The sequence below is a fragment of the Pempheris klunzingeri genome, chromosome 7 (genome assembly GCF_042242105.1).
Source record: "Pempheris klunzingeri isolate RE-2024b chromosome 7, fPemKlu1.hap1, whole genome shotgun sequence".
Lineage (NCBI taxonomy): Eukaryota > Metazoa > Chordata > Actinopteri > Acropomatiformes > Pempheridae > Pempheris > Pempheris klunzingeri.
In genome coordinates, this window is record NC_092018.1 from 16,031,411 (window position 1) to 16,057,732 (window position 26,322).

Sequence of the window (26,322 nt, forward strand, 5' to 3'; positions counted from 1 at the left end):
TGTCTGGTAATTTTTAATGGCATTAATGAAAGGACCTGTACTAGTGAAATGAGCCTTATGATCAAATCAGCCCTGATAAGGGCAAGATGAAGATGAATGAGTAAATTATGTTCTATAATACAGTGTTAATCAGGGACTGTATATTCAAGGGCAAACTACACCTTCCTGTTTTTGTTAGTTGTGATATGACTGAATGAGCAGGAGATACATTAGACCATATTTAGTGGGGTTGTAGGTTTGGGATTTTGGTCTTCAAGGTGCAGCTGCTGGCTGATGATGCACTAGGGTGGAATATAACTGTACTTATCTGAGCCTGACAACCCAAAAGAATACTACAGCCATTAAAACACATACACGCTGGAATTGCAGAGCTGTCACTAAATCCACACAAATCATGATACTGCTCCTATGATCAAGGTGCTGTTCATCAGCAGAGGTCAAACATAAGAGTGGTCCTCCCATTATTCTTCCTTTCCACATCAGGTAGAGTGGCAGAAAAGCTCAGGCTATTTTTAGCTTGATGCAACAACTCATCCATCTATAGCAGTGGCTCTTCATCATGTGCCATCATAACCCCAATGATATACACACTTCGTTCCAACCACTACAGAAACTCATTTCACTGATTGGCACACCTTCAACCGGAGTGGAGGAACTGATCAGTGAAATCATGTGCTGTAGCGTTTGGTGGTTGTGGGTTTTACACCACATATACTGCACATTAAATGGTATATGTTCATGCTCTGTTGCTCTGATGTATAATTCTCTCATTCTGCCTCAATACCTCTCACACACGGCCACAGGTGTGATGAAAATAGAAGTATACACAGCTGTGTCTGAAAACGCCATGATTCTGCTCGATGTTGCACCTTTTGTGTTTGTATGTTTGAGTGTGTGTGTTTGTGAGTGTGTGCATCCGTGTATGGGAGTCTTCATGTGCCTGTTTATCTCATTGTATGTCTGCCATGGCATCAACAAAGCAGCTGGAAAGACGCAGATAAAACGAAAGCAAAGAAACAGGACAAAGACTCAGCAAAGAGGCAAAATGGGAGAGAGAGAGAGAGAGAGAGAGTGAGAGAGAGACTCAGTCAGTTCCAATTTAACTGATTTTTGTGATGAAATAAACGTGCGATCGCATTTCACGTGCACGCACAAACACATGTTAACTAAGAACAAAGCCTCGAAATAGATGCAGATATCAAAATCCCCACAGGAGGCCTGGGCTATTTTTACCAACTCAGATGATGGCTCATGAATGCATAATTCATACATGCCCTGCTTTAACACAGATACACAGTACTGTACCAAATGCACAAATACACTCTGCTTTAATACATGCAAATATGCAACTGAAAGATTGTTGCTGTATGTATAGTATAATGTCAATCACACCAGCTCAAAGTGCTATCCCTCATTGTTGTTGGCATTTTAAAGAACATATTAAAGAATATCTCTAGTCTCATGCAAGTGAGTCTGTCTGTCTGTCAGTCTGTGCTGTGTTGTGTTGTACTTATAGAGTAAATTACTCTATAATATACATTCGAAGTCTTGTTCTGTTTGTTGAATGTTTCTGTTGCTTTTCTAGCCCAAAGCCCTGAAACTGCTGGGGATGGAGGTGAGTGTTGATCGCATCAAGGTTGTTATTCATTCATCATCATTCCTTCACTGTTCCTCTGTCTCATCTAAAGCACAGTTTGTTTTCTCCCTCACAATGTGTTGAGTGAATAGTCAGTCTGCAGAATCCTTTCAGCAAAATAGTCATTAAGTGTGTGCTGTGTGCCTAGCAGTCTTTGAAAGGAAGACCTTAAAGCATATTTAATTAATTCAATGTCTGTACATCTGTACACACTTTTGAGCCAACTGAAGGTTCTGTGTCAAATACAATTATTAATACAGTTCACACTACCTTGAACAAAGTTATTTTCAATTCACATTTTTCTCAGATTTATAAAATGAAGACACAAAAACTACTGGCCACAAAACTGTTTAAAGTAGCACATGCTAGTAAAAATACCAGGATCAAACACCAAATACCAGTAAAATAACTCCTATGACACATGTCACAGCAGCCCTAGTTCAGTTAAGTGTACTGAATAGGTAATGACTGACCTCACTGGATTCTGTAATACAGGGTTTGTGTACTGGCATGTATCCATGGTGTACACACCATGAAATATCCACATCATAAAGCTTTTATCACAGCATGTGTCTCGAGGTTTCTCAGAGGTATTTATATCTAACATGCATGGCTGTTCATTCCTTTGTATGTCTGTCTATTTGAAATCTGTCTCCCTGTCAGTGTGACTTCTCTCTTTGTTCATATCTGTCATAGTCTTTTCCTTAATGTGTTTCTCCATTATTGCAATCCAATTCGTCATTCAATCAGTATGATTTAAACCTGGCCATAAAACAAAATATGTTCTATTTACAGCTGTTACACTCAGATTACTGAAAATATAAATTTATGGTGCTGCAATAATTTCTAAATATCCCTAAAATCACAGACATAAACTTTTATAAATGGAATGTCGCTGTATAGTATTACTGATTGATTTACTGCTGTTCTCTTATTATATCTTTCTCTGTCCAGACGATTGTCTCAAAACAAGCAGCAATTTTTAGGACCACAGAGCCATTCTCTGTAATTGATGAACCGTCAGTCGTCCTCAGTTGTTAAAATGTGAAATTATTGAAGATCAATGGCGTCTTGCTGAGATGACATTTAGCCATTTACTGTGTCAGTCTCTCTAGAGGCAGGAGGACAACCTGGAGACACTGACGACTTCACCTCTAGCGGAGTTCTTTTTTACTCTAAAGGAAAAAAAGTAGAGAAAAAAGTCAAATCCAATGAGAAGATTTTATTTTAAAAAATTGTTTGAATCCAGGTCTGTTATCTGTAGTGTGTGTGTGTGTGTGTGTGTGTGTGTGTATGTCCTTCCACCAACGTCTGATTTTGCCTCTGCATTTAGTTAACCTCCATCAAGAGGAGGAGCAATTTTAGAAAATACATTGTGAAGATCTCCGTTGGGTGGTATGACCCCTCTAATGTGGCCAAACACAGGGCCAGTCGCTTGTAATTTCCGTTAAGAACCCAAGTTTTGACTTAACACATAAAAAGTTTAGCATCAACGTAAAACACGTTCTCCTTTTGTACTGAATTTAAAGCAATAAATATCACCCATAACATGTCATCCCAAATTATATTAATCTACATAGCTGTCTCTCTCTTTCCACCCCACTCACTTGCTATGGATGTCCATCAGGACGACATGCCTATCCGCAGAGGCCGCCAGAAAACAACACGAAAACGAGAGGAGGAGGTGGACATTGATCTGGACGACCCCGAAATCAACCACTTCCCTTTCCCTTTCCATGAGCTCATGGTGTGGGCCGTTCTTATGAAACGTCAGAAAATGGCACTGTTCTTTTGGCAGCATGGCGAAGAGGCCATGGCCAAGGCCTTGGTAGCTTGTAAGCTTTGCAAGGCCATGGCACACGAAGCCTCCGAGAACGACATGGTGGATGACATCTCCCAGGAGCTCAACCATAACTCCAGGTTGGAGACACAAATTTTGTACACACACACAAACGTATAGCCTTCTGCTTGTGTGGTTTTAAACATGATATTTCAATAGCTCAGAGTGATTTTGTAGTCCTGAGCAGCCTATGTAATGGAAATGTTTCTAAACTAAATGACACTAAATGATTAATGCAAAGTTGAGTGGTGAGTCTAGACGGGAACATCTACCTCCACAGCTTGTATTTGCAGACACACACACACAAACACACTAACATGCCTTTTTCCCTATAAAACTGGCCTGTTTCAGACTAGTGCAGGTTCCCATGGGATGTAAGTGGCATAGATACAGAAATCTAATAAAATGCATCATTCTTAGTTAAGGATATGCATTTGAGATGAAGTTAATCACCCAGAGATGAAGATGCTGGCTATGGAAATGACTGTTAATTAGGGGAAAATTTTCAGATACTACAAATGAAGCACAGCTATGCCAACCCCAGCTCACTGCACACACACACACAGACACACACACATACACATACATGCACACACAGTTTCAAAGGACGGTCTTAGAGCTGGCATATTTTGAGTTCACTTTCCACTGAGAATTTGTCTGGCTTCCATCGAGGAGCTAATTTAACTACATACATTTTCATATCTTCATGTAATCTTTACATACTTCATGATTTGGGTGTAAATGTTTTTTATCTGTGTGTGTGTGTGTGTAAACTCGAAGGTTATTTGTGTGGACTTGCCTTATTCATAATGTGCGGAAGTACATACAGTTATGCACTTGCGTACAAGCTGTATAAATACTGGTAGAATATTCATACCTTTTATATGCCCTGTTATATCACATAAGTTATTTGAAAAGCCGCTCGCAGAAAGAGAAACATTTTTCTGTTCATGAAACGCTGAAGTGTGTCATGCATCTTTGACATTGCAAGCCCTACCAAACCCCAGCTGTGTTAGTGCCTTGTTATACAAATTTGCCTACACAGGAGAGACTGAGTTTCAGCTTAGTGTGCAATATTGTGCACTATAATTTGTGTGTGTGTGTAAGACAGTCCTTTCAGAGGCTGAAATTAGGGTGACATTTGCACTCGTATTTATTTATGTTTTTATGTGCATTTCTGGCTAGTTTAAAATTTTGAATACTTGAACAGTGCGAGATTGTGTTTCTCCACAGTGTGTGTCTATGTTGGGAATACAACATTCCCATATTTAGAAACTGTTCTCATATTTTGGCTTAATTTCTCCAAGATATATAAGCTGTGTAGTTCTCCTTGTAGTATGCATGTGTGCATCTACTAAAGAAATTCAATATGCTTGTCATGTAAGGCCGATGTGCGTGTGTGCTGTGTTAATGCAAAATGTTACATCTGGCTGTGTGCACAAGTGTTTGTATGCTCATCTCCTTCAGAATGTGGCCAGATGGTCAGTGATTCCTTTACCAGTTTAATTACATTTTTACATGTTTGGACAAAGTGGATTACTGTCTTTGTTCATGTCTCTATGTGCCTGTATATGTCCCCCATATAATTTCCCAGAGAGTTTGGCCAGCTGGCAGTGGAACTCCTGGACCAGTCCTATAAACAGGACGAGCAGATGGCCATGAAGCTACTGACGTATGAGCTGAAAAACTGGAGCAACGCCACCTGTCTGCAGCTGGCGGTAGCAGCCAAACACAGAGATTTCATCGCTCACACCTGCAGTCAGATGTTACTGACTGACATGTGGATGGGACGCCTACGCATGCGCAAGAACTCAGGCCTGAAGGTAATAGGAGAGGGCCAGATGTTCAGGATAACCTGTGGATAAAGAAAAGTGTACTTACATTAAATAAAATGCCTGTGCACTTCACTCAGGCCTCGCTGTTAGGGAGGCAGGGTTGTAGTGGAATGCCTGAATCCCCTCAGACTGCCAGAGAAAAGATGGACGAGACAAGTAACAAGAAATCCTCTCACCTCCCTGACAGACGGCTGTAGAGGTGGCCAAAGTCACCGCCGTGGAACTGCTGAGTGACTTTGTGAACACTGGAGAGTAGTTTTACATAGCAACTACCAGGTGTGATGTGTGGAAACGTAGGGATGTGAAGCAGGGAGAATTGTTGATGTCGGAAAATTATCATTTGGTTTGGACTACTTCAAAACAAATGAGGCCTCCCAGTAGTGGCTTATGATAAGTGGATCACTACATAAACAGCATTGGCGGGTATGTCGGCATATAGCAATTATTTGCAGTACGAAGTCTAGGTCATTTAAAAATGGTGCTGCCATTGTATAGTTTACCCACCAGAGAGACAACTTTATTTTGAACTGTAATGTGTAAACTCTGGTCAGTCTTGTAACTGTGCTTTGACCCTGATGGCTCTTTCTCAGCAGTAATGTGGAGAGTGTGGACCACGCTGTGAAAAGTGGGAAAGTCATCACTGGCAGTTAAAATACTTCTAGTTGATCTTGTAGCCCAGGACTCAACAGATTTGCCTCCCAAGGGAGCAGATTCAGTCAATCATATCATATCAAACTTTGATTGTTTCTCTGAATTGTGGACAAAATCTCAATCCTGCACTTTGGTTAATAACAGAAAGTTGTTTGATATCTGATTCTCAGCCAGTTACATTTTCTAGGCTGTTTCTGGCTGAAAAGGAATGACACAAGTACATGTGTATACACTGTTTAGTTCAATCAAACAGGCTGACAGGACAACACAAATTAATATTTACTGATAACAGATTAATGATGCAGGTGATTTTATGTGTGCTAAATGATGAACTTCAGACTGTGATACCTGAAGCTCAGCCAGTGAAGGTCACTTGTGATGGCAAGAAGGAGGACCAGCCTGAGGAAAGAGGTTCATTGGCCAGTGATACTTTAGAGAAACATTAGGAGTGCGAAGGGTGCCCAAACATTGTGGCCCCTCTGGTAGAACTTCCACCACAGCTTCATTAGTATAAGCCTACAAAGTGCTCTCCTAAGCCGGAGGGGACAGAAGAACTGACCTTAATTACTTAAGAAACCTTGAAATTGTGTCCCACATATTTTATATCAATGCTCAGGTGGTGAACATCCTTTTGAGTCAAGGGGAGAAGTTTCATTTAAGACTGGTAGTTGAGTTTTGAGCAATTTTTGCCCATGTGGGTTTACCAGATGTCTGGCGGTGGGGTGATAGGAGGCAGCTGCTCAGATCACAGAGGTTAGAGTTATTTATAATGATGAGTTACCCAGGGAGTTGCTGAAGGGACGGCTGGGTTCACACTCATTCATACAGAGTGAGACAGGATGTCTGGCTGGCTAGCTTCTCGGAGCAGGGCAGACTTCAAGTATGCTTCAAGTATGCTTCAAGTATGGTTTGGCCTTTTCAGGAGGGAGCGAGAGAATGCACTGCTAAAACAAGCTCATTGGAGCAGAAAGATAGAAAGGAAACCACGAGTGGAACTAACAAGATTCGGTGCCCCCAGGAATTGATGATATACAGCAAATAACATTGTCAAAATGTTGTCAAAATAATATGTGTGCGCATTTTTGAGATGCTATAGTTGTGGAGGAAGTCTAACTCCTATCTGAATATGGTTACTGGAGGCTACAAATGAATCGCTAAGATGAGTAACTTGATTTTGTCCTCATCAATAAATCTAACAAACGATTGACATCTTCGCTCGCAACCAGTCGACATGACTGATCACGAGAGAAGCTTAGACATCACTTTCTTTCTATGCTTGTTTTTATTACTGGTCACTCTGAAACAACTCTTTTCATATATTCATTTTTTTTCCAACATAAATTGTCTCAATTTTTATACCTTAACTGATTAGAGGTGAATGTAAAATAAATTTACACTACTACATTTCAGTTCACTTTTAGTAGTCAGTTACATTTCACTCTTAAATTAGTTAAAGACAGCTGCTTCCAGCGATAAGAAGACACTCAATTACACTGCTCTCCATCTTCTCCTCTTTTCCTTGTTCTTCACCTCCTCACTGCAGTAGTAGCCTCACTCTTGCTTTTCTTGTTTGACTGGTGTGTATCTGAAGGGTTTACAGCACGCCTGCCTCCTTTATCTGCTGCGCAAGTGTGTCCCTCTCATCCATCGTGGCAGCGCAGTAGCCTTGTTGCCTGTCTGAACTAATGCTTTTGTAATTGACTTCCACAATGAGAACTCTTTGTCATCCAGCCGTGCACAGGTCAGGAAATGACAGGGAGGCGTTGACAACGGTAAATTTATATTATTTGAGCTTATGTTGTAGGCAGAATATGAAGGTTGGTTTGTTTCAGACTCTCTTTGTCCTAATTTCCACAGTGCCACTCATTAAACTGTACATCTTTATCACACCTGGCGCTTTCAGCTCTTCTCCCTAACTTTCTTCCCACTCCAACCTCAACTTCCTGTCTTCCTCATCACCCAGGTAATCCTAGGGCTGCTTCTCCCGCCGTCCATCCTGAGTCTGGAGTTCAAGAACAAGGATGAGATGTCCTACATGCCCCAGGATCAGGAGGCCTACCTGCAGGAAAAGGAGGAGGAGGAGCCTGAGAAACCAGTCAAGGAGAAGGAGGAGGAAGACATGGAGTTCACAGTAAGATCTTACTGTGAGACGCAGTACAACTCCGTGGTGAGAGAACCCACCTCAGCCCCGCATCTCAGAATCTATACACATATTCAAACGTTAGACAACACACACATGCTTTGTTCAGATTATAAATTGTATATAATATAAATTGATTGTTGAACACATAGCCCTGATTCTTTGCCCTCCTGCGGACGAGCATCATATGAAGTTGTTTCTGTCCACAATAGATGCCGATACGAACACATATGCGCACAGATCTCCGCACACACACTTGCTTTTCTATTCTGGCCAACTGGATCCTTCCAGCCAAAGCGGCCTTTCCTGTGTCTTGTCGTCTTAGCAAAGACATGGTCGTGGAGTTGTAGCGTCTCAGTCTGTCGCTGCTTGTGGGTTCCCTCGTGTATGTTTCTTCCTCTTTCTATCCTCTATTTTGCTCTGCCTTTTCCTATGGTCCCTCTTGTTCTCTGCCCAGCTCTCTCTCTGCTTCTTTTGTTCCTTTATTTCTTTTGCTTTCAGCCCCCTCTCCCTCTCTAGCTCTTTCTCTCTCTCTCCAAGCTCAGTTCTGATTGAGGTACAGTACTGTGTGCTAGCCGATTGCTGCCCCTCACTCTCTCCCATTGGTGATGGCTTGCTGCAGCATACCACTCAGCATGTCGGCTGCTGAGCATGGGAGGCCCAGGCTTTTGCATTATATAACCATGTTCGCCTGCTGCTGCAGAGCTTAAATCATGCAGAGTCTGAGCACCTTCTCCTGGCTCACAGTGGAAGAGTTGGTCCATCTGCATAGACATGGATGTACAGCAGGATCAGGAATCGTTCCATTTCAATCCAATAAATTCTGGAGGTGACGCCAAGTTCCAGTTTGTGTGTTCAACTCAACTGTGGAATTCAGTTTTAATACACAAACTGGATCTAAGGTTGTCACAATAAGTGATTGAACTGAAGTTGAACGTGTTTCAGCGCCACTGTACATAATCTCCATTTGCATTGAGTACAGCCAGCAAGTCAATGCAAAGATTGACAAAAGCGGCTATTTTACACATGCAGTCCTTGAGGCACTGAGAGGTGTAAATCAAAGAACCTTGTTCCCAGAGGATGCATCTGCAATGAGCCCTTCCTATTGCCCTGACCTCTGACTGTACAAATGCACCCTCAGATTCTTATGAATCACACACACAAGATTCATACAGATGTGCACAGACTGCGACACCACAGAGGGAGATTGTATTGTCCTATCCTCAGATGCTTTAGATAAACCACACTGTGATGAATGTTATAGTTTGTGTTATAGCCTGTGTCCACTTGCTGATCAGATAATATGCATGTTCAGTGTAGTAAAGGCATGGTGTGATTTACACACTGGCATCTGAATCTGTTCACCCTGAAGGCCTGTCTGTGTGTGCCTTTGACAAAACTTTGGCTGTACTATATATGTTTCACATATTTGAAAAAATATAAACCCCTTGATTCCTTATCGGTGGTAATTTCTGCTATGATTTCTTACTGATGGTTTTATCACTATTGTACCTATTCAGTGGCCTGGGGAACTTAAACCAACTCCTCATCATGTATTTCAAACATTTGGGCCGGCTCTGAAACATTTTATCATTGCCCAGGTCTGCTATACTGCCCTACACAGGCAGGGTGCAGTAACTACAGGAGCAATGACGTTAAGAAAAGGGGTTTAGTGTTTTCAGACTAGACAACAAACAAGAAGAAAAGATAAATAGATTGCAATGGTTTAATTTAATGTCGTTTTAGACCGATTATTTTGAATAATTAGATCACTGCCATAGAGTTTAAGGTAGCTTAACCACCAAACCACATGAAATGTATTAATCAAAAGATTTGTTGACAGCTACTAGGATCAGCTAAGCTAGCTACCTTTAGTAGGAGTTTAGCTGTTTTTTGTCCCTCTCCATTATGAATGAATTTAGCTGCTCCCTTATTTAATTACATGGCAGTAAGTGGAGTCCTACAGCACACAGATTGCCAAGCCAGGGTGCAGTAACTACACCGATGTGTTTTGGCTTGGTTTATAAGTCAGTTTTGGAGTTACTGGAAATTGGAAATAAAAAGCTGTTTTTAGAGAAATCACATATTTCTGTGGCATAATAGCTGTTTACAAAGTAGTCAGAAAGTGTCAGAAAGTCAGATGCAGGTTATAACTCAAATTTGACTCAAATATGTAGTCACTGTGTTTTGTCTTTTTGGGGCAGCATACTTCTTCAGATACAATACAATTCCACAAATGAACTCCCTCGGAGGTCTGGTGTTGCTTTGACATTAGGACCATGACCCATAAAAACAGTGGGCTCCAAACCCCCTCTCATGGATAAAGAAAATGTGTCACAGATTGAAATGAGATATCTATGTCTTATATTCTTCCTTTTCTTTTCCTGTCTTCTTTCTGTCATTATTTTGTCTCTCTTCTGCCTATTAAATGTTGTCTGAGACACAATCCATGAGTGTCTGTGTCTGCGTCACACTGTGTGTGTTACCAGCCTTCACCCAACACTCCACCTCAAACACACATCTCACATTTTGGAATGTTGACATTGCCTGTGCTTGCTTCTTCGATGATGAGGTTGAAACTGTGCTGTAGCCATAATGTAACCCTCTCACCCTTCTCCTTTTTTCTCCTTTTTTCTTTGTTATTCCACTCTTCCCGTCCCAAACCCTCCCTTCCACATACTTGTCTTTATCTCCATCATCTCTCTGCATCTCCCCGCAATCCATCACACTATCCTCTTTCCACTCCCTCCATCCTTTTATCCCCCACACCTTTCACTCCCGCGCTCCATGTGGGGTTTGCATTCCCCCAGGCAATGCTGGGTAAGGTAACCACAGAGACATCCAGAAAGAAGGATGTTGAGGAGGTTCAAAATCGCCACCGCCTCATCCCCATGGGACGCAAGATATACGAGTTCTACAACGCTCCAATTGTCAAGTTCTGGTTCCATACGGTCAGTGTTGGCTTCAGCAACACCTCCTACATATTCAGCTTCCTGTTGGCACTGTCAGTGCCTACTGTTTTTCAGCAGCAGCATCAATTCCTGGTTCCCTGCTGTTAACTTCTACTGCTACAGTGCCTCTATTGTCATTAACCTCCTGTTCAATCCTGTCATTACCCAGCTTTACTGGGGTGGGAAAGTTCAGTTTGAAAGAGATGGGGAGACTGATAGAAGCAACATGGTGAGAAGTACGGGGGAGGGAGGGAGAGAAAGGGATCGAAGATCAAAGTAAACAAGGAGATTCGTATTGACAGTGTAAACACACACTGAACCCTTTGAGTCGTGGCCAGTTGTCACTGGATAAAATATTAAAATAAGTAAATATTGTTTTGATTTACAGTGTTAAATGTGTATGTTTTGTATATGTGTCTTAATATCTTTGTACGCAGCTCTCTAGATCCTGGAACTCTAGATATCTTTGAAGTCTGTGCATAGCTTGTGTTTTGTACAGTATCTGCCTGTGAGCATGTGTGTAATGTTTGATATAAGCTGATCTTTTGTTTCCCCCATACCCCGTCATGGACTCCTTCAATTTGCTCTCCCAGTGAAAACATCTCTTAAAGTCACCAGCGGGGATTTCACTGTTTATGTATGCTGAGAAAAGATTCTGGCTTACCTTTTATTTCATCCCATTTTCTCGTCTCTGGCTATTTACTCCCCCCCAGCTTCTCTGTCTTGCCTGTCAGGTTAAAGACAAATATTCTACTGTGAATTTCATTATTGTGCTCAAAGAACAGATGCCGGGTTTTCTCAGGGTCAAAATGTGGACTACCAGCTTTGTATTCAATCCTGTTATACACTGTACAGCGCTGCCCCGCTTACAGCACTATTAGTCAAACTTATCACTGCATGTTGGATCGAATGACAGTCCCAGTCACATTATTACTGAAATCACGTTACTGGAATGCTTGATTTAAGGGCGGCAGCGGCTCAGGAGGTAGGGCAGGTCTACCATTAGTCACAGGATTGAGGGTCCGTTCACTGGCTCCTCCTGTCCATGTGTCAAAGTGTCCTTGAGCAAGACATTGAACTATAAGTTACGCCCAATGGGCAGGCCAGCACATTGCATGGCAGCTCCACCACCATAGGTGTGTGAATGGGTAAATGAGAGGCAAAAATTATGTAGCGTCAAGGTAGAAAAGCACTATATAAGTGCAATCCATTTACCATTTAAGCATTGGCAGGAAGACAAAAATTTCCTTTTCATCTACAATTGTATAATATAATAATAGTTTTTGGATATTGTTGCAAATTTAAAGGTGGTTCATGGTTTTGCATGGCTGTCGAAATGACTTTTAAATATAATCATGAAGTTAAAATAGTCTCTCTCTCAACAATCACTGAATCAAATGTCTCCAGCTTCTGACTGGAATCCATGAATGTCAAGACCTTTGAATGAGGAAAATGTATAAAAAAACGAAATTGAAATCCATTTGTCTAATCATAAAATTGTTTGACTTGCATTGAGATCAAAATTTTATCTTGCCTGGATCATGATAAGCCACAGTCTGCAAATATATGGTGGAAAAATGAAAGTGGACAACTGACATACTTTTGAATACATAAAGCTGTAGAAGTGATGCATAATGGACATTTTCAGGCCAGGTGTGGAGGTGAAGCAATCAAGCAGCTTGACATTAAATCTCTGTTATCAGCTCTGAAAAAAATGCAGTGAAAGGCGATGTAATGAGGGTCAATCACTCGCTAAATAACCGTTTCATTTGAGCAGTTACACACAAAAACCCTTTAGCCCTTTGAGCCAATTTGTTTGCAGAGAGAGAATTGAACTTCATTGATGTACAGTTTGCTAATGCAGATGCACATAACCATAAATGCATCTCTTGTGTTTTTACGTAGATGGCGTACGTGGGCTACCTGATGTTGTTCAACTACATTGTCCTGGTCAAGATGGACCTGTGGCCCTCTCCTCAAGAGTGGATCGTCATCGCTTACATCTTCACCAACGGCATTGAGAAGATGAGAGAGGTACAACAGATCCCAGTACACACAAGTGTACACCATGCATACACAACTATATTGAACACATAATCAATTCTACCCAGTGAACTGAAGACACAAAACTAATTACCATAATGTCGTCTACAGTTTAATTCACTGAGTTCCGTGGGGGGCAGAGGCTAAACATTATTACCATGTCATCAAACAGCACCTAATAAATAGTAAAACAGTCATGTGATCATGGAAGGGAAAGAGAAAGGAAAGGGAGGCAAGGTGGTGGAAATGGAGACAAGAAATAGAGATTGGGAAAAAACAAAGAAAGAAAATGAGTAAATAGAAAATATGGGATGTGGCCATATGAGATTATCTATTTCCGCCCCACTCTGTGGCTGTGTTTGTACTGTAAGCGTATGAAATGCATTAATCATTATGTCACATCATTCTCAGCTGCACAACAATGCCCCCGTAGACATGATGCCCACCCCCCCATGCCCTGATCGGTGAACTCATACTGCCCTCTAATGGTCGTCCCACCATACTGCACCTCTATTTTTCTACTTTTGGTGCTCACTTCAATATGTCCCTCAGATTTCAATGTTTGTAAACCTCCATTTGAGCATCTTCATCTTCCTCTCCTTTCTCAACTGTTTTGCCTCCAACCGTCCTCCAGATCCTGATGTCCGAGCCGGGGAAGTTGTTACAAAAGGTGAAGGTGTGGCTTCAGGAGTACTGGAACATCACGGATCTCATGGCCATCCTCATATTCTCCGTCGGCATGGTCTTGCGCCTCCAGGAGCCGCCGCTCATGAGCTACGGGCGGGTCATCTACTGCGTCAACATTATCTATTGGTACATCCGGTTGCTGGACATCTTTGGGGTCAACAAGTATCTGGGTCCTTATGTGATGATGATTGGCAAGATGGTGAGAAGAAGCAGGGATGGTGATGTCTGTGTGTGTGTGTGTGTGTGTGTGTGTGTTTGTGTTCTTTCTTACTACAGTATCACTTATATTTTCACCCCCTATTATGTATTCTTCATTTATGTCTGACTTTTTCTAACTTCTGACTTTACTCAGCATGATCTATACTGATTATAAGAGTTCACTTAGCCCTTTGATCACAAAGGTTGGATGTGATGTGCAGGTTTGGTCCTAAAAGAGCTTCTGTACCTCGAAACCTAATTGTTTGATTTCAAAGACCACAAGATCAGAGCCTCTGATACATATGAACATGAAGACAAAACTAAAGGGATCAAAGGCCCACATCCGTATCTTTCTGATGTTCGTGTGTCTTTGACATCGGCTGTGAATCAGGGTACAAAAACTGTCTTTGATATTAAAATCAAGTCAGCATTATAATGCTTTTTTGTCTGCCACTTTGGTATGCATCTCACAATTTACACAATAATAATGATTACAATGTAGTAACTCCAGTTTGGCCTTATAACATGACTATATCTTAGATGTGCTTCAGTTTCCTAGAAAGACGACTGACGAGAACGAATGAATGATGAGAAAAATACACAGAGGATAATGGAGTACAAATAACCCTCCCCCCAACTTCAACTTCAACTCCTTGATCAATCAGGGATTGTCCTAAATTAAGTGCATTCTCCACAACAAATTGAATTGAAGTGTGATTGACCAACCAAGACTCTGAGAGGGATTATAATCAAAAAATGCAAATGCAAACCATCAGTCACTAAAGCTTTTAAACCGCTCCTCCAGCTGTAAGAGACCAACACGCTCCCCTCCTGTGCTCCTCTTTTTGCTTCAGCATCGCTTTCTTTATTTTATCCACTCCTTCTTGTTTTATCATCGATGGTCCTCTCCAAACATTCTTACCAACTGCTCCTCATTTCTCTTGTCTCTTCTTAAACCACTCACCCCCTTCTCTTCTCTCTCTGACAATCCCCCTCTACCCCCCTCCCTCCGTCAGATGATCGACATGATGTATTTTGTGATCATCATGTTGGTGGTGCTGATGAGCTTTGGGGTGGCACGTCAGGCCATCCTCAACCCAAATGAGGACCCGTCCTGGATGCTAGCTAGGAACATCTTCTTCATGCCTTACTGGATGATCTACGGAGAGGTGTTTGCTGACCAGATTGACCGTAAGTTCAGGGCCAGAGCGTTATTTTTGTTCATTAAGGGGAGAATAGTTCCTGACTCTGAGGAGAGATGCAAGTAATGTGACCAAATACACAGCTATCTCAGTGCAGATTTACATTTACTCTTTAGTCATTCCTCCACAGAGTAACATATTGTAGTGGAAGATGTACTAGATGATTTTTTAATTCATACACATTAAAAAGTTGTACTACAAAAAAAATGGCACCACATTCAGTATTGAGAAATTCACCATATCTGCATAATCTTTATGTCAAGTGACTCTGTTCCTTACATCAGGCCATTAATTGTCAGTTTGTCTTGATCCTTTTTGTCTCAATGTTATTTTATACTGTGTAGACAAAGTGACTCAATAAATCAAAACGTAGACTGTGAACGGCTGTGAGGAAATGTCTTGAGAGTGCGAGTGTGTTTGTGTGCTGTTCTGCTGTCTTCTTGTATGGTAGTATATATGATGGTGTGCACAGAATGTGAGGAGTGGCCCAAAGAGAAGAGATCTGAAATAATGTTTTCATTCTTTGTTTCAGATATGCATAGTAGGAAGTTACAGCAAAGGCTGAATGAAAAACTCTGGCGGGTCGAAAATTACTTTCGAACTCACGGAAGCTGGCGTAGTAATGGTCCATTCCACTTTGCCCAGTGCAGTCAAAATCCCAGTAAATCAATAGATATAGAACTCAATTTAACCACATCTACCTACCCCATTTCTCCTTCATCATCTTCACATTACCACCATGTCATGCCCACTCCTACCACTAGAGGCCACTTGAGACACAAGTGTGCATGCTGCTCCACAAGCTGTAAGGTTAAAGTTGCCCTCATGTGTTTGGCATCTTGGGTCAGCTACTGTATCTAAACAGCATTTTCTACCAGAAGCCTGTTGAAGAGACTTTAAAGTGTGTGAGAGCCTGACTCAAAGAGGCTGTCTATCTTCTCCAAGTTACTTTTAAATAAGTTTACTAACCAGCAGCTTGACCTAAGGCTATACAGCATCTTGTGAGCAACTTAACCCTTACTACTATTGGCACTGGCTGGCAAATGGCACTGTAACATGGCAGTAGCACTTTTCAAATGTGTTTTAATATTTTTATGCTCTTTGTTTTTGGTCAGTTGTCACATCAAGAGGAACTATCAAAGTTTAAAAGTTTGATATTCCCTTGATGTTTCTTCCACCCATTTTGTTCCTCGGCTTTCAACTAGTTTCATTTGAAGAAGTGACGCTGCCATGTTTACACCGTCACGTCACATAAACCATGTCACCTTACCTTTACACTGGCTCAGCTTCTCACTGGAGCAATTGCAACATTGCCAAAATATTTCTACCAATATATAACTAACATTAACATAAGTAAGCACTGAAATTTACATATCGATGCCACACCATACAGGAATAAAACACAAACATGCACACATCCATACATATATTATGAATATATTAATCAGCCACCTTTCATCATCTGTAATCTGTTTTTTCACGTGGTTCAGTTGTCAGAGTTTTTAATCCAAATTTTTGGAGGGTAAAAAATTGAAGAAAAAAAAAATAGAAAAATTACTTCAGTTCTCTGTCTTTGGGCTGCATTGTGTGAAACAATTGAACATCAAGCAATGATGAGCATGACAAGAATGAATCTCAAAGGCAAACAAGCCAAGAGCAAATGCTGAATGTTCCCCAGATAAGCCACAGCAACTGAACCATCACAGATGGAAAAAACATACTATGTATCCTAAATACATTTCAAATGATTCAAAGCAATCAACCATTGCTGAATGAAGCTATGGCACATATATGTGACAATATATTTTAAACATCTACTACTATGTTTAAATATATTGGGAACACAAGTAGTGATGAGACATGATAACGCATTTTTTGTGTGTATTTTGCTTTCAGGTGCACATTTCTGAACATGAGTCCCAACCATTATAGTGTCCACTCTCTCCAGTCCCCACTTTAAGAAGCATAAAGACTAATTATGCTTCTTGTTTGTTTGCAAAATATGTAGTTATGCATTTTGTTTGGTATTTTCAGGTCTGCTTGTCTCTTTGTTTGTTATGGTCATTGTCTTGTAACTCAGTGTATAGTATGTGCTTGAATTGTCATGTTTTCTTTATTTTAATTTGCTCAGTTTTCATTTTATTGTTTTTTTTAAACTATATACGTTATCTTCTGTTAATGTTATGTGTCAGCATGTCTTTCTGATTTGTTGTGTATCAACAAATTTCTTGTTAAATATTATTGATGATGGATTCACATCTCTACCCACGGACACAGTTTACCTCGTATTAACTTGTATATGTGTGTATTTGTTTTGTGGCGGTGTGCAGCCCCCTGTGGGCAGAACATCACTACAGAGGATGGAGTGGACGAGGCTCTGCCTCCCTGTAAGACGGGTGCCTGGATTGTCCCAGCCATCATGGCCTGCTATCTGTTGGTGGCCAATATACTGCTGGTCAACCTGCTCATAGCTGTCTTCAAGTACGTAAACTCTCTAATAAGTTTAGCTTTTCCACCCGTAACAAACTGTAGACACCACACTGCTTTACAGACACCTCAGGACCTGAAACATACAGCAAGAAAATGTTACAATTATTTCTCTCTGTACTCCAACACTCACAACAACACAAAAAGTAAGACATGGATGTTAATCATAGTGGAATCTCATCAGTACTGTTTTAGACGAAGCACAGAAAACTGTCTTTTAGCCTTTTCTTGCAATTCATGCATGTATGCGTGACAGAAAAAGAGAAATGACAGTAGCGTCTGGTTGGGATGCTGCTGAGCCGCTCTCATTAGAGGCTGTTAGCAAATTGTATCAACAGAAAGGGATGGTGCTTCTTCCACAGAGACATTATCATGCTAATGATCTGTTATTGTACCGCGGAATAATCCACGTAGCAAGGACGATCATCCTCTTATTCTTGATTGTCAGGGTAATTACCAAAAAGCACTCAATGCGAAAACACAACAGTTAAATTGAAGTTTAATCACATTACACATTACAGAAACCATTCATGGTGTTGGCATTTATATCTATCTCAATGATATAGTCTCTTGATCCAAAAGTGGCTCTGTGATGCAGCAGCACACTAACCGAAGGAATCTCTTCATCAACCTGTATGCTATCAGTACTGGTTATGATCTCTGATGTGCCACCGATGACTTGATTCAGCCTGTTGTAGCTTTCAGTGGGTGTAATGTTTCTCAGTTGATGTGGCGTCTCTGTCTGTGATTGTCCTCCATCATAGTAATACATTCTTCGAGGTGAAGTCCATCTCCAACCAGGTTTGGAAATTCCAGCGCTACCAGCTCATTATGACCTTCCATGAGCGGCCAGTCCTTCCTCCACCCCTCATCATCTTCAGTCACATAACTATGGTCCTCAAGCATCTGTGTTGTCGCTGGCGCAAGCATGATGACGACGAGAGGGACTACGGACTGAGTGAGTGGCAGATAGATGTTAACAAGCTTAATAAATTCAGGATGGACCCAGCAGTGTGAACAGCAATGTGTCAGAGTTGTGATTGATTCACATCTCTGCAAATTATTTTCAATATCCTGTGCTATGTATGCAGTGGTGTGTTGGTTAGCACTGTTGCCGCACAGCAAGAAGCTTCCAGTTTGAACCAGGGGACTTTCTGTGTGGAGTTGTGCATGTTCTCCATGTGCTTTAGCTTCCTCCCACAGTCCAAAGACATGCAGGTTATTGGTGACTCTAAATTGCCTGTGAGTGTGAGCTTGAATGGTTGTCTGTCTGTATGTGTCGGGTCTGTCACCCAATGTCAGCTGGGATTGGCTCCAGCCCCCCCTGCGACCGTTAAGAATAAGCGGTATAGACAATGAATGGATGTACTATGTATGTTTTGTTTGCTATTGCGTATGAGTCTTATAGTTAAATGTGACTCTGTAGCATAATCACTTCCTCACACTCTTTCATCCACAGAACTTTTCATCACAGAGGATGAGCTGAAGAAAGTCCACGACTTTGAGGAGCAGTGCATTGAAGAGTACTTCAGAGAGAAAGATGACCGTTTCCATTCTTCCAATGATGAAAGGATCAGAGTTACTTCTGAAAGGTCAGACATAGCTACGCAGAAAACTGGAAACCATGAAGCCTGTAGGAAATTTGATAAATAGTTAAGTCTAGTGCTCTGTCTACCAGGTAGGTAGAGGAAGTTACAAAAAGAAAACACAGACCTTAAAGGTTACAGTGCACATTTCAAATATACATTTTTTTTCTTCTTTTCTCTGTGGACAAACTCAGGATGCAGCATACTGTATATGTTGTGACTTTGGTGAAATTATGTTTTCTCAGTTTATGATATATTTTCTTTTAATCAGTGTGGTGGTCTGTCTCTACCACCTTTTTTCTCCACTACCCTCTCCCGCTATTTCCCTTTCTCCATTGCTTTTAATGACTTTTCTTTCCTTTCTCCTCTTCTCCATCAGAGTGGAGAATATGGCAATGCGTCTGGAGGAAGTCAACGAAAGAGAACACTTTATGAAGGCATCACTGCAGACTGTTGACATTCGCCTGGCCCAAATGGAGGAGCTGATCGGACGAATTGCCGTAGCACTTGAGCGTGTGACAGGTGTTGAGCGTGGGGAGGTCAACAAAGCACGTTCCCGGACTTCATCTGACTGCACGGACTCTGCATACATACTCCGCCAGGGTGAGTGTCCAGAAGCAGCGTACATCCTCCGTCAAAGTAGCTTTAACAGCACAGAAGGGAATGCCTACCGCCTACAGGAGGCCCTGGAGGGAACAGCAGAAGGCTCCATGTCCCCTCCCTCTCCTACTGCCATGGCTACACGGACAAGAAGCCACTCATTTTACGTTGGAGGTGGTCGTGGTGGTGAACGTGCAAGTGGAGCTGAACGAGCCGAGAGCTTCTTCAAAGAACGCTCACTCAGTCTCCACCGAGCAAACAGCTCACAATCAGTGTCCTCAGCTGCCGCCCCCAAGGAGTCTAAGCCCCTCCCCCTGGCGACGCTGTCGGTCTCCCAGCAGCACCGTCCATCATCATGCATTGATATCTATGTCTCAACTTCTGAGGAGGTGGGGCCTGCGGAGGTCTTTCTGGATCCTCTCCGTGTGATCCCACAGCTCCAGAGAGATTCCTCACTGCAGTCAGATATCATGGAGACGGTGCTGCCAGGAGGCCGGGACTTCAGCAGCGTTGCCACCAGCGGTATGGGCGACAGGCACTCGGAGGGCGGTGCAGGCAGCAGCGGAGCAGCTGGAGCCATGTTTGACGACAGTGCAGCTGCTGATTTGTCCTTGTGCTCAGCCCACCTCTTACCAGACACAACTTTACCTCCCTGGGACATGGAACCATCCCCACCTCCCTCAGCAGGGCTGCTCGAGCGCTCTAAGAGCAGCCGCTACCTCTCTACAGCAGGCACAACATTCCTGGATGAGACCCCTCTGGTCAAATCCCACAGCCTCATGTTCACACCGAGAGGCTGCTACAGTGGACTGGGGGCAGGAGTCCAGGTAAAAGCTGCAGAGTACACCAGCATCACTGACTGCATCGATACACGCTGTGTCTCAGCTCCGTACACTCCTGCAGAACGCTCACACTCCCCTGGAGGATCCACCTCATTCCCCTTTGATAAGCCGTCAGACATTGGTTCCTCTCACCCAGAGAGAGAGGCAGAGCTTAGTCACACAGAGTCTGATCCAGAGGACCCAGAGGACTTGATTCCAGCGCCTGATACCCCTCGTCTAGGGGGCCTCAGCGGGCCCAGTGGGGCCCCTCTCTGCTCCCCCTTCTCCAGGCTGGAGCGAGCAAACAGCTGCTCCTCAGATGACTCCCATCCTTCTCTCACGCTGGCCCCTCCGCACCGGAAGAGCCTGTCGGTGAGTGAGAGGATGGAGAGGGGACCGGGTTTGGGGGCAGAAAGGGGACCTGGGCCGGGGGGGCGGGGTCTGGCAGGCACCAGAAACCCCTTCCTCAGGAGCAAGTCTGGAGCACGGCCTGAAGCAGCCAAGACTGACAGCCTGTCCATGAGGAAGCTGGCCGCACCGTCAGCTTTCCGCAGCTTTGATAGACAAAACTACACGTGACAAGAACACTGGTCAGCACACCCACACACTGATAGGACCAGGAAGGGAAACTGAAAGGGCCTGGGGCACAAGCGAAAGCAGGGTGAAGTTGCCTATAGATGCAGATCTGGACCACATCTCCAGATTTTACACTTACATTTTAGGTTAGAAAAGGTGATAAAAGTTTTTTCATAGTCAGTGCTGGAGGGAAACTTCACCCTGGATCAGGAGTCAGGTGGTAAAGGATGGGAGTTGTAGGGGTCCTACTGTACACCAGTCAAAAACAAAGAGCTATGAATCTAGAGTAGTTTTTACCTCCTCTTGTAGCTAAGTAACTCTCAATGGGGTGTTATGGCAATGGAAGGTGTATTTGTACTGTATGTCTTCCACCCACCACCTTTATGTCAAGTAGACATCTGTCACTGTGTTACATCACATATCAGTCACGTTAGTCAGAGAAAGTATGTTACTCCTAGCTGCATTATATGGTAGAAACTGTCAAGTCTGAGTGCCGAAGAGAGAGGAGAAGGGATGAAAAAACAGCCACCTCATTTTCTCATTTCGTCTTAGCATAGTCATTACTGTCACAAAACTTTAAATACATTTTCCTCTCTTCATATAATCCTAACCCCACTCTGTAAGACCCTAATGCTAGCTAACAGAAGCAGGCTGTTTTTGGGGAAGTGTTTGGCACCATCGGGAGCTTTCCTCTCTTGGTTGCACTGGGAGTGATAACATGGCAACAAATTACCTCTGGATACACAAATACATCTTTCCAATAATAAATATTTATCTCTTTTTTTTTTTTTTTTTTTTCAAGGAAATCTGAAATTTGCCTTTCATTGTCTTGTGTTTTGTAGCCTAGCTTATCTACAAAACGTTTTTGATTTCTTTTTTCAGTTCAGCCACTAAAAGACAGTGCAGGCAGTGTTCGAACAGACTCCAGTCAAAAGGTCAATTCTTAATGACGTCTCCAGTCACGGCTGTCAAGTGTCAGCAATCTGTAGCTGCAGTGAGACGGAAAACTGTTGGCCCCCGCGCGATAGGAGTGAAAAGCTAAAAGTAATCAGGAAAAAGTGAGAGAGAAAATGTGACATGAAGACTGAGATGAGCAGGTGACAGCATCCTACGTTTCCCATCATATGTTCACAGCAGCACTGAGGTGAGGCATTAACCTATAACAGGAAAATGAAGGGAAGGAGATAGAAGAGCTTAATCGAGTGCACGTTGACAAACGCATGCATATTTACGTGTCTACACACACTCACACACACACCGTCTCAGTCAATCTTGCACAATACTAGCAGTTCAGACCTGATCCATGAGAGCTTTAACAAGTGCAATTGCAAAAAAATAGGGAGAAGAGGGCGCTGTGAGCCTTTTTCAGAAGCAATGCTCGCTGAGTGAAGCTGACGTGAACCTTCTTTGCCTGCACCTGACACCAAAAATCCTTACACTCTACGAATCATTGCCCACTTGTTGCCCAGCCCTCCTCCTTCAGGTTTTGGCAGTGACATTATGTTGAAATGGTTTTTACATCCACCTACATCTAATGGATCCGTCCTTCATCTATTCCATAACTGTCATTTTCTCCCTTATTTTTTTTTTTTTTTATTGCATTTAAAGCCAGCCGCTGCAAAAGGAGACTATAAAAGAAAGCAATTGCCCGACGACTAAGCCCATTAGAATATCATATATAGTGAAAGTTCCTAAAGATAGAGCTTATTTATGAATTTATTTTAAAAAAGCTTGAAATGAGCTGTCAAGTATATGCATTGTAGCTGAGATATAAGAAAGACGTGCATTTTAAGTGACATGGAGGAGGAAACGTGGGGTTGTTATTATTAAAAGATGAAAGCCAGATCAGTGTTTTAAAAATTTCTAATTTTCTTCATTTTACTGGAAGAAGTCTGGGTGACGAAAGACGTCCTTCTCTGATAGCTTTGTAAAGATAAGATAGGTGACATTAATAGAATTCCTACTGATTTTTTTAATGTTTGTTTTATATTTCCTCACTATTACAATTCAGTTTAATCATGTTGCATTTATTTTGAGATTGATTCTATTTATTGACATTTTCTTGCTCATTATTGATAATTACAGTAAATGCCTGTTTGAATTACAAAATCAATATTTATATCTTCTCAGTGATATTTTTGTCGAATTTTAAGTATTTTCTAATTAAGCTTTTAAATTTAATAAAAGATGACCATCGACATGCACTAAATGCTGATGTATTATATTATTTATTAAATATAGAATTGTCTGATATACTGTACATTTAAATCATATTTAAAGTATTTAAAGTAGTTTTTATTGTATGTTTTATCAAGCAGCTTATGAGGATTTTCTAATGTAAAGTTGACACGGCAATACACACTTGCCAGTAAACCAAACTTAGGGTGCCTTTTGGGCATGGATGGAGTATGTGGCGACTGAAGTGATACAGAAATGTGAAATTTCTCTTTTTTTTTCTTTCTTTCTAATCATAGAGCCCAAATATCTGTGATTATTCACTAATCTGGCTCCTGCATACACTCATCGACCTCTGTTGTTCTCTTTAAAACATCTGATGTACAGAGAGGGGGTATGTTGTTATCAGTAGACTGTATCATTGCTTGTATGGACATTTATTTGAGTCAAAACATAAAAAGATCTCATTTAGATTAATAGTTTCATAACTGAAGAAAAACATCTATTTGCACATGAAACAGACACATAAGGATGAAGATATGGCATCACCATAGAGTTGGTGCTCTTGCAGTAACTCTATATATTGCTTGAGTTTTTGACTTAACTCTGTGTGGCAACCCAATCTGTCTTGATCCAAGTACGCCCACTAACCCTGAACCTTAAAGGGGTATTCCACTGATTTAGTGGAGGGGGAGCAGATTTCAAAACGATTAGTCCAAATTGAAGGAACAGAGGCTGAAATATGCTACGTTTTACTCTCTCAGGATCAAGATTCAACAGTTATTAAACGCAGGTTGTCTGTGAAATATTTGTAGTCTCAAGCCTAACCTGATGACATCATCAGGGTCATTTTCTCAGTCCTTAAGCTACGGACACCACTCTACATCTGTGTTCGTGAACTGGCCTTTATTTGGAAAACAGTGAATTGCCTCTTCAACCCAGCAATTACACCACAAACCAACATAAAATGAATTGTGCTTAGTATGCATCAGGTTGGACAGATCGGGGAGTAACACACTAAAGTATCTGACAAATGGAATATTGGTGTGTACAAAGGATCAGATTTGCAATTTCCTTGACAAATATTTAGGTTTCAGTGTGTTTTGGAGAGAAAAAGTTGACCCCAAGTCGATGCTCAGGGACAACGTTACCCACGGTGATGCAAGGTAGTAAATATAACATGGTGGAATTTAAAAAAAGAAGGAAATGTAGAGATTTGAGCCTGTCTTTAGCAGTCGGCTTTCAATATTATCACTGTGCTTTATGAGTCTAACCCAGAGTACTCGGGGATCGTAGGGAAATCTATTTACTTTGTGCATTATGTCTTCAGAAATGGCAATAGAATATGAATGAATGTCTTGATATCTGATCGGCCGACTCTGTTCACCCACAGGAGGAGTTTAAGTTCTTAACAATTGCTGAACCAAACCAAACTTTGCCAAACCAAATGACCTGTTGTCTACACAGCTGTGGCAGACAGGGTTAACCAAGCAAAGGTCGTACAGCTCAGTTCAGTTTTGCACGGCTGAGTATGAAAACAGATGACCGTGTCAGTCTGAGAGTTTAGGCCCTCCTATTTGACCTACTGTGATAGGAAATAAAAATTTTTTTTTGAATTTTCTTTCCCCTTACAGTAAGGAATATTAGCTAGCATATATGTCCATGACACTTCTGAACTGTGTGACCATGATTCTATAAATGGTTTTGTGATATGTTGACATGGCTGTTGTTTTGTTTATAGGAGGTGCGCATGTGTGTATGTGTGTGTACATTGAGTGTGTGTGAACCGGAAAATGTAGATGGCTCCAGTAACAGGGAGGCATGCCAACACAACACAACCCAACAGAATCTCAATGTACAGTATTTTTTAAATATTTTCCTATACTGTATCTTACAGTTTTGTGGAATCATGAGCATATGATGATAATCAGCAGATCTGCTCCCCTCCTATGACGACCCGTGACTCGTAAACTAAAGAGAGCTTCACGCACGTTTTTTTCTGCAAAAATTGCTGATGTTGCGCTTCTACAACTGAGAGGGACTTATTCCCCTACTGGTCACACTTTATTTAATGTCCTTCAAATGCATGCAGTTCTTCCATTCAGAGTGTACAGAGACGACCTGTAAAGATGACTCGGAGAAAGATAGAGAGAGATTATAATATGAAATCAAAAGTAGTGAGTATTTGGATGCAAGTACAAATCTGTATTCTTCAATGTGAATAGGATCATGTCTGGCATGCATTGTTAAATAAAAGATTAAATAGATTGGTACTCCGTGTCTCGCCTGTTTTCACTTCTCCAGGATTTTTTTGGCAAAAAAAAAGATGCTCATCATGTGCAGGACAGGTGTGACGAATGTATGTAAAGTGATAAACATGTTTGGTGCGGTCAGGTCAGTTTCAGCAGGTTACAATTAATGAGAAACAAAACAAGACAACTCAGAGGTGTTTCTCAGACACACGAGCTTACACAGAGGACGACTTCACATCTTCACTGCCTTTATATGAGCTACAAACTGGGCCTGCGAGCTGTTAACCTCATAAATCATGGAAAAGCAGTAATGAGGCACGCGACACATCACAGTGCCTCTGCAGTTAAGGCAGGACATGAGGCTCCCTTGCTTCCCCCAGCTGCTGGTGAGATGATGGGACAGGTGTTACTTGGTGGACTGTTTTAAAACTTGTCACTCTGCCACGAGGCACAAACACAGCCATAAATTAGTCCCATAAGACATGAAGTGTCATTGTGAAAGTGCAGTTTGTACTTTTTGTACTATATCCTTTGTCCATGTACATGTCACATTGTATAACACACATCTGTCTTGCAGTTTGTGTTTCTACATGGTATATCTCTGGTCCGGAGCTCCGAGTGGCTTTTAAAGTGTGTGTTAAC

The 26,322-nt window shown here is 41.8% G+C and overlaps 1 protein-coding gene across 2 annotated transcripts in view; it reads left to right on the plus strand.

Annotated features, from left to right (window-relative positions):
• Nucleotides 1-21,256, plus strand: part of trpm3 (transient receptor potential cation channel, subfamily M, member 3) — a 132,231-nt gene extending 110,975 nt beyond the window's left edge. Inside the window, exons 15-27 of one of the 2 annotated variants that reach the window (XM_070832996.1) lie at nt 1,586-1,615; nt 3,264-3,556; nt 5,071-5,299; nt 7,926-8,129; nt 10,913-11,053; nt 12,959-13,087; nt 13,731-13,982; nt 14,998-15,172; nt 15,716-15,844; nt 17,514-17,664; nt 18,435-18,628; nt 19,130-19,262; nt 19,636-21,256. In XM_070832996.1, coding sequence (XP_070689097.1) covers nt 1,586-1,615; nt 3,264-3,556; nt 5,071-5,299; nt 7,926-8,129; nt 10,913-11,053; nt 12,959-13,087; nt 13,731-13,982; nt 14,998-15,172; nt 15,716-15,844; nt 17,514-17,664; nt 18,435-18,628; nt 19,130-19,262; nt 19,636-21,256 — 3,681 coding nt within the window. The remainder of the gene's footprint in view (nt 1-1,585; nt 1,616-3,263; nt 3,557-5,070; nt 5,300-7,925; nt 8,130-10,912; nt 11,054-12,958; nt 13,088-13,730; nt 13,983-14,997; nt 15,173-15,715; nt 15,845-17,513; nt 17,665-18,434; nt 18,629-19,129; nt 19,263-19,635) is intronic. The other variant, XM_070832997.1, reaches the window with a different exon arrangement.
• The last annotated feature ends 5,066 nt before the right edge of the window (nt 21,257-26,322 follow it).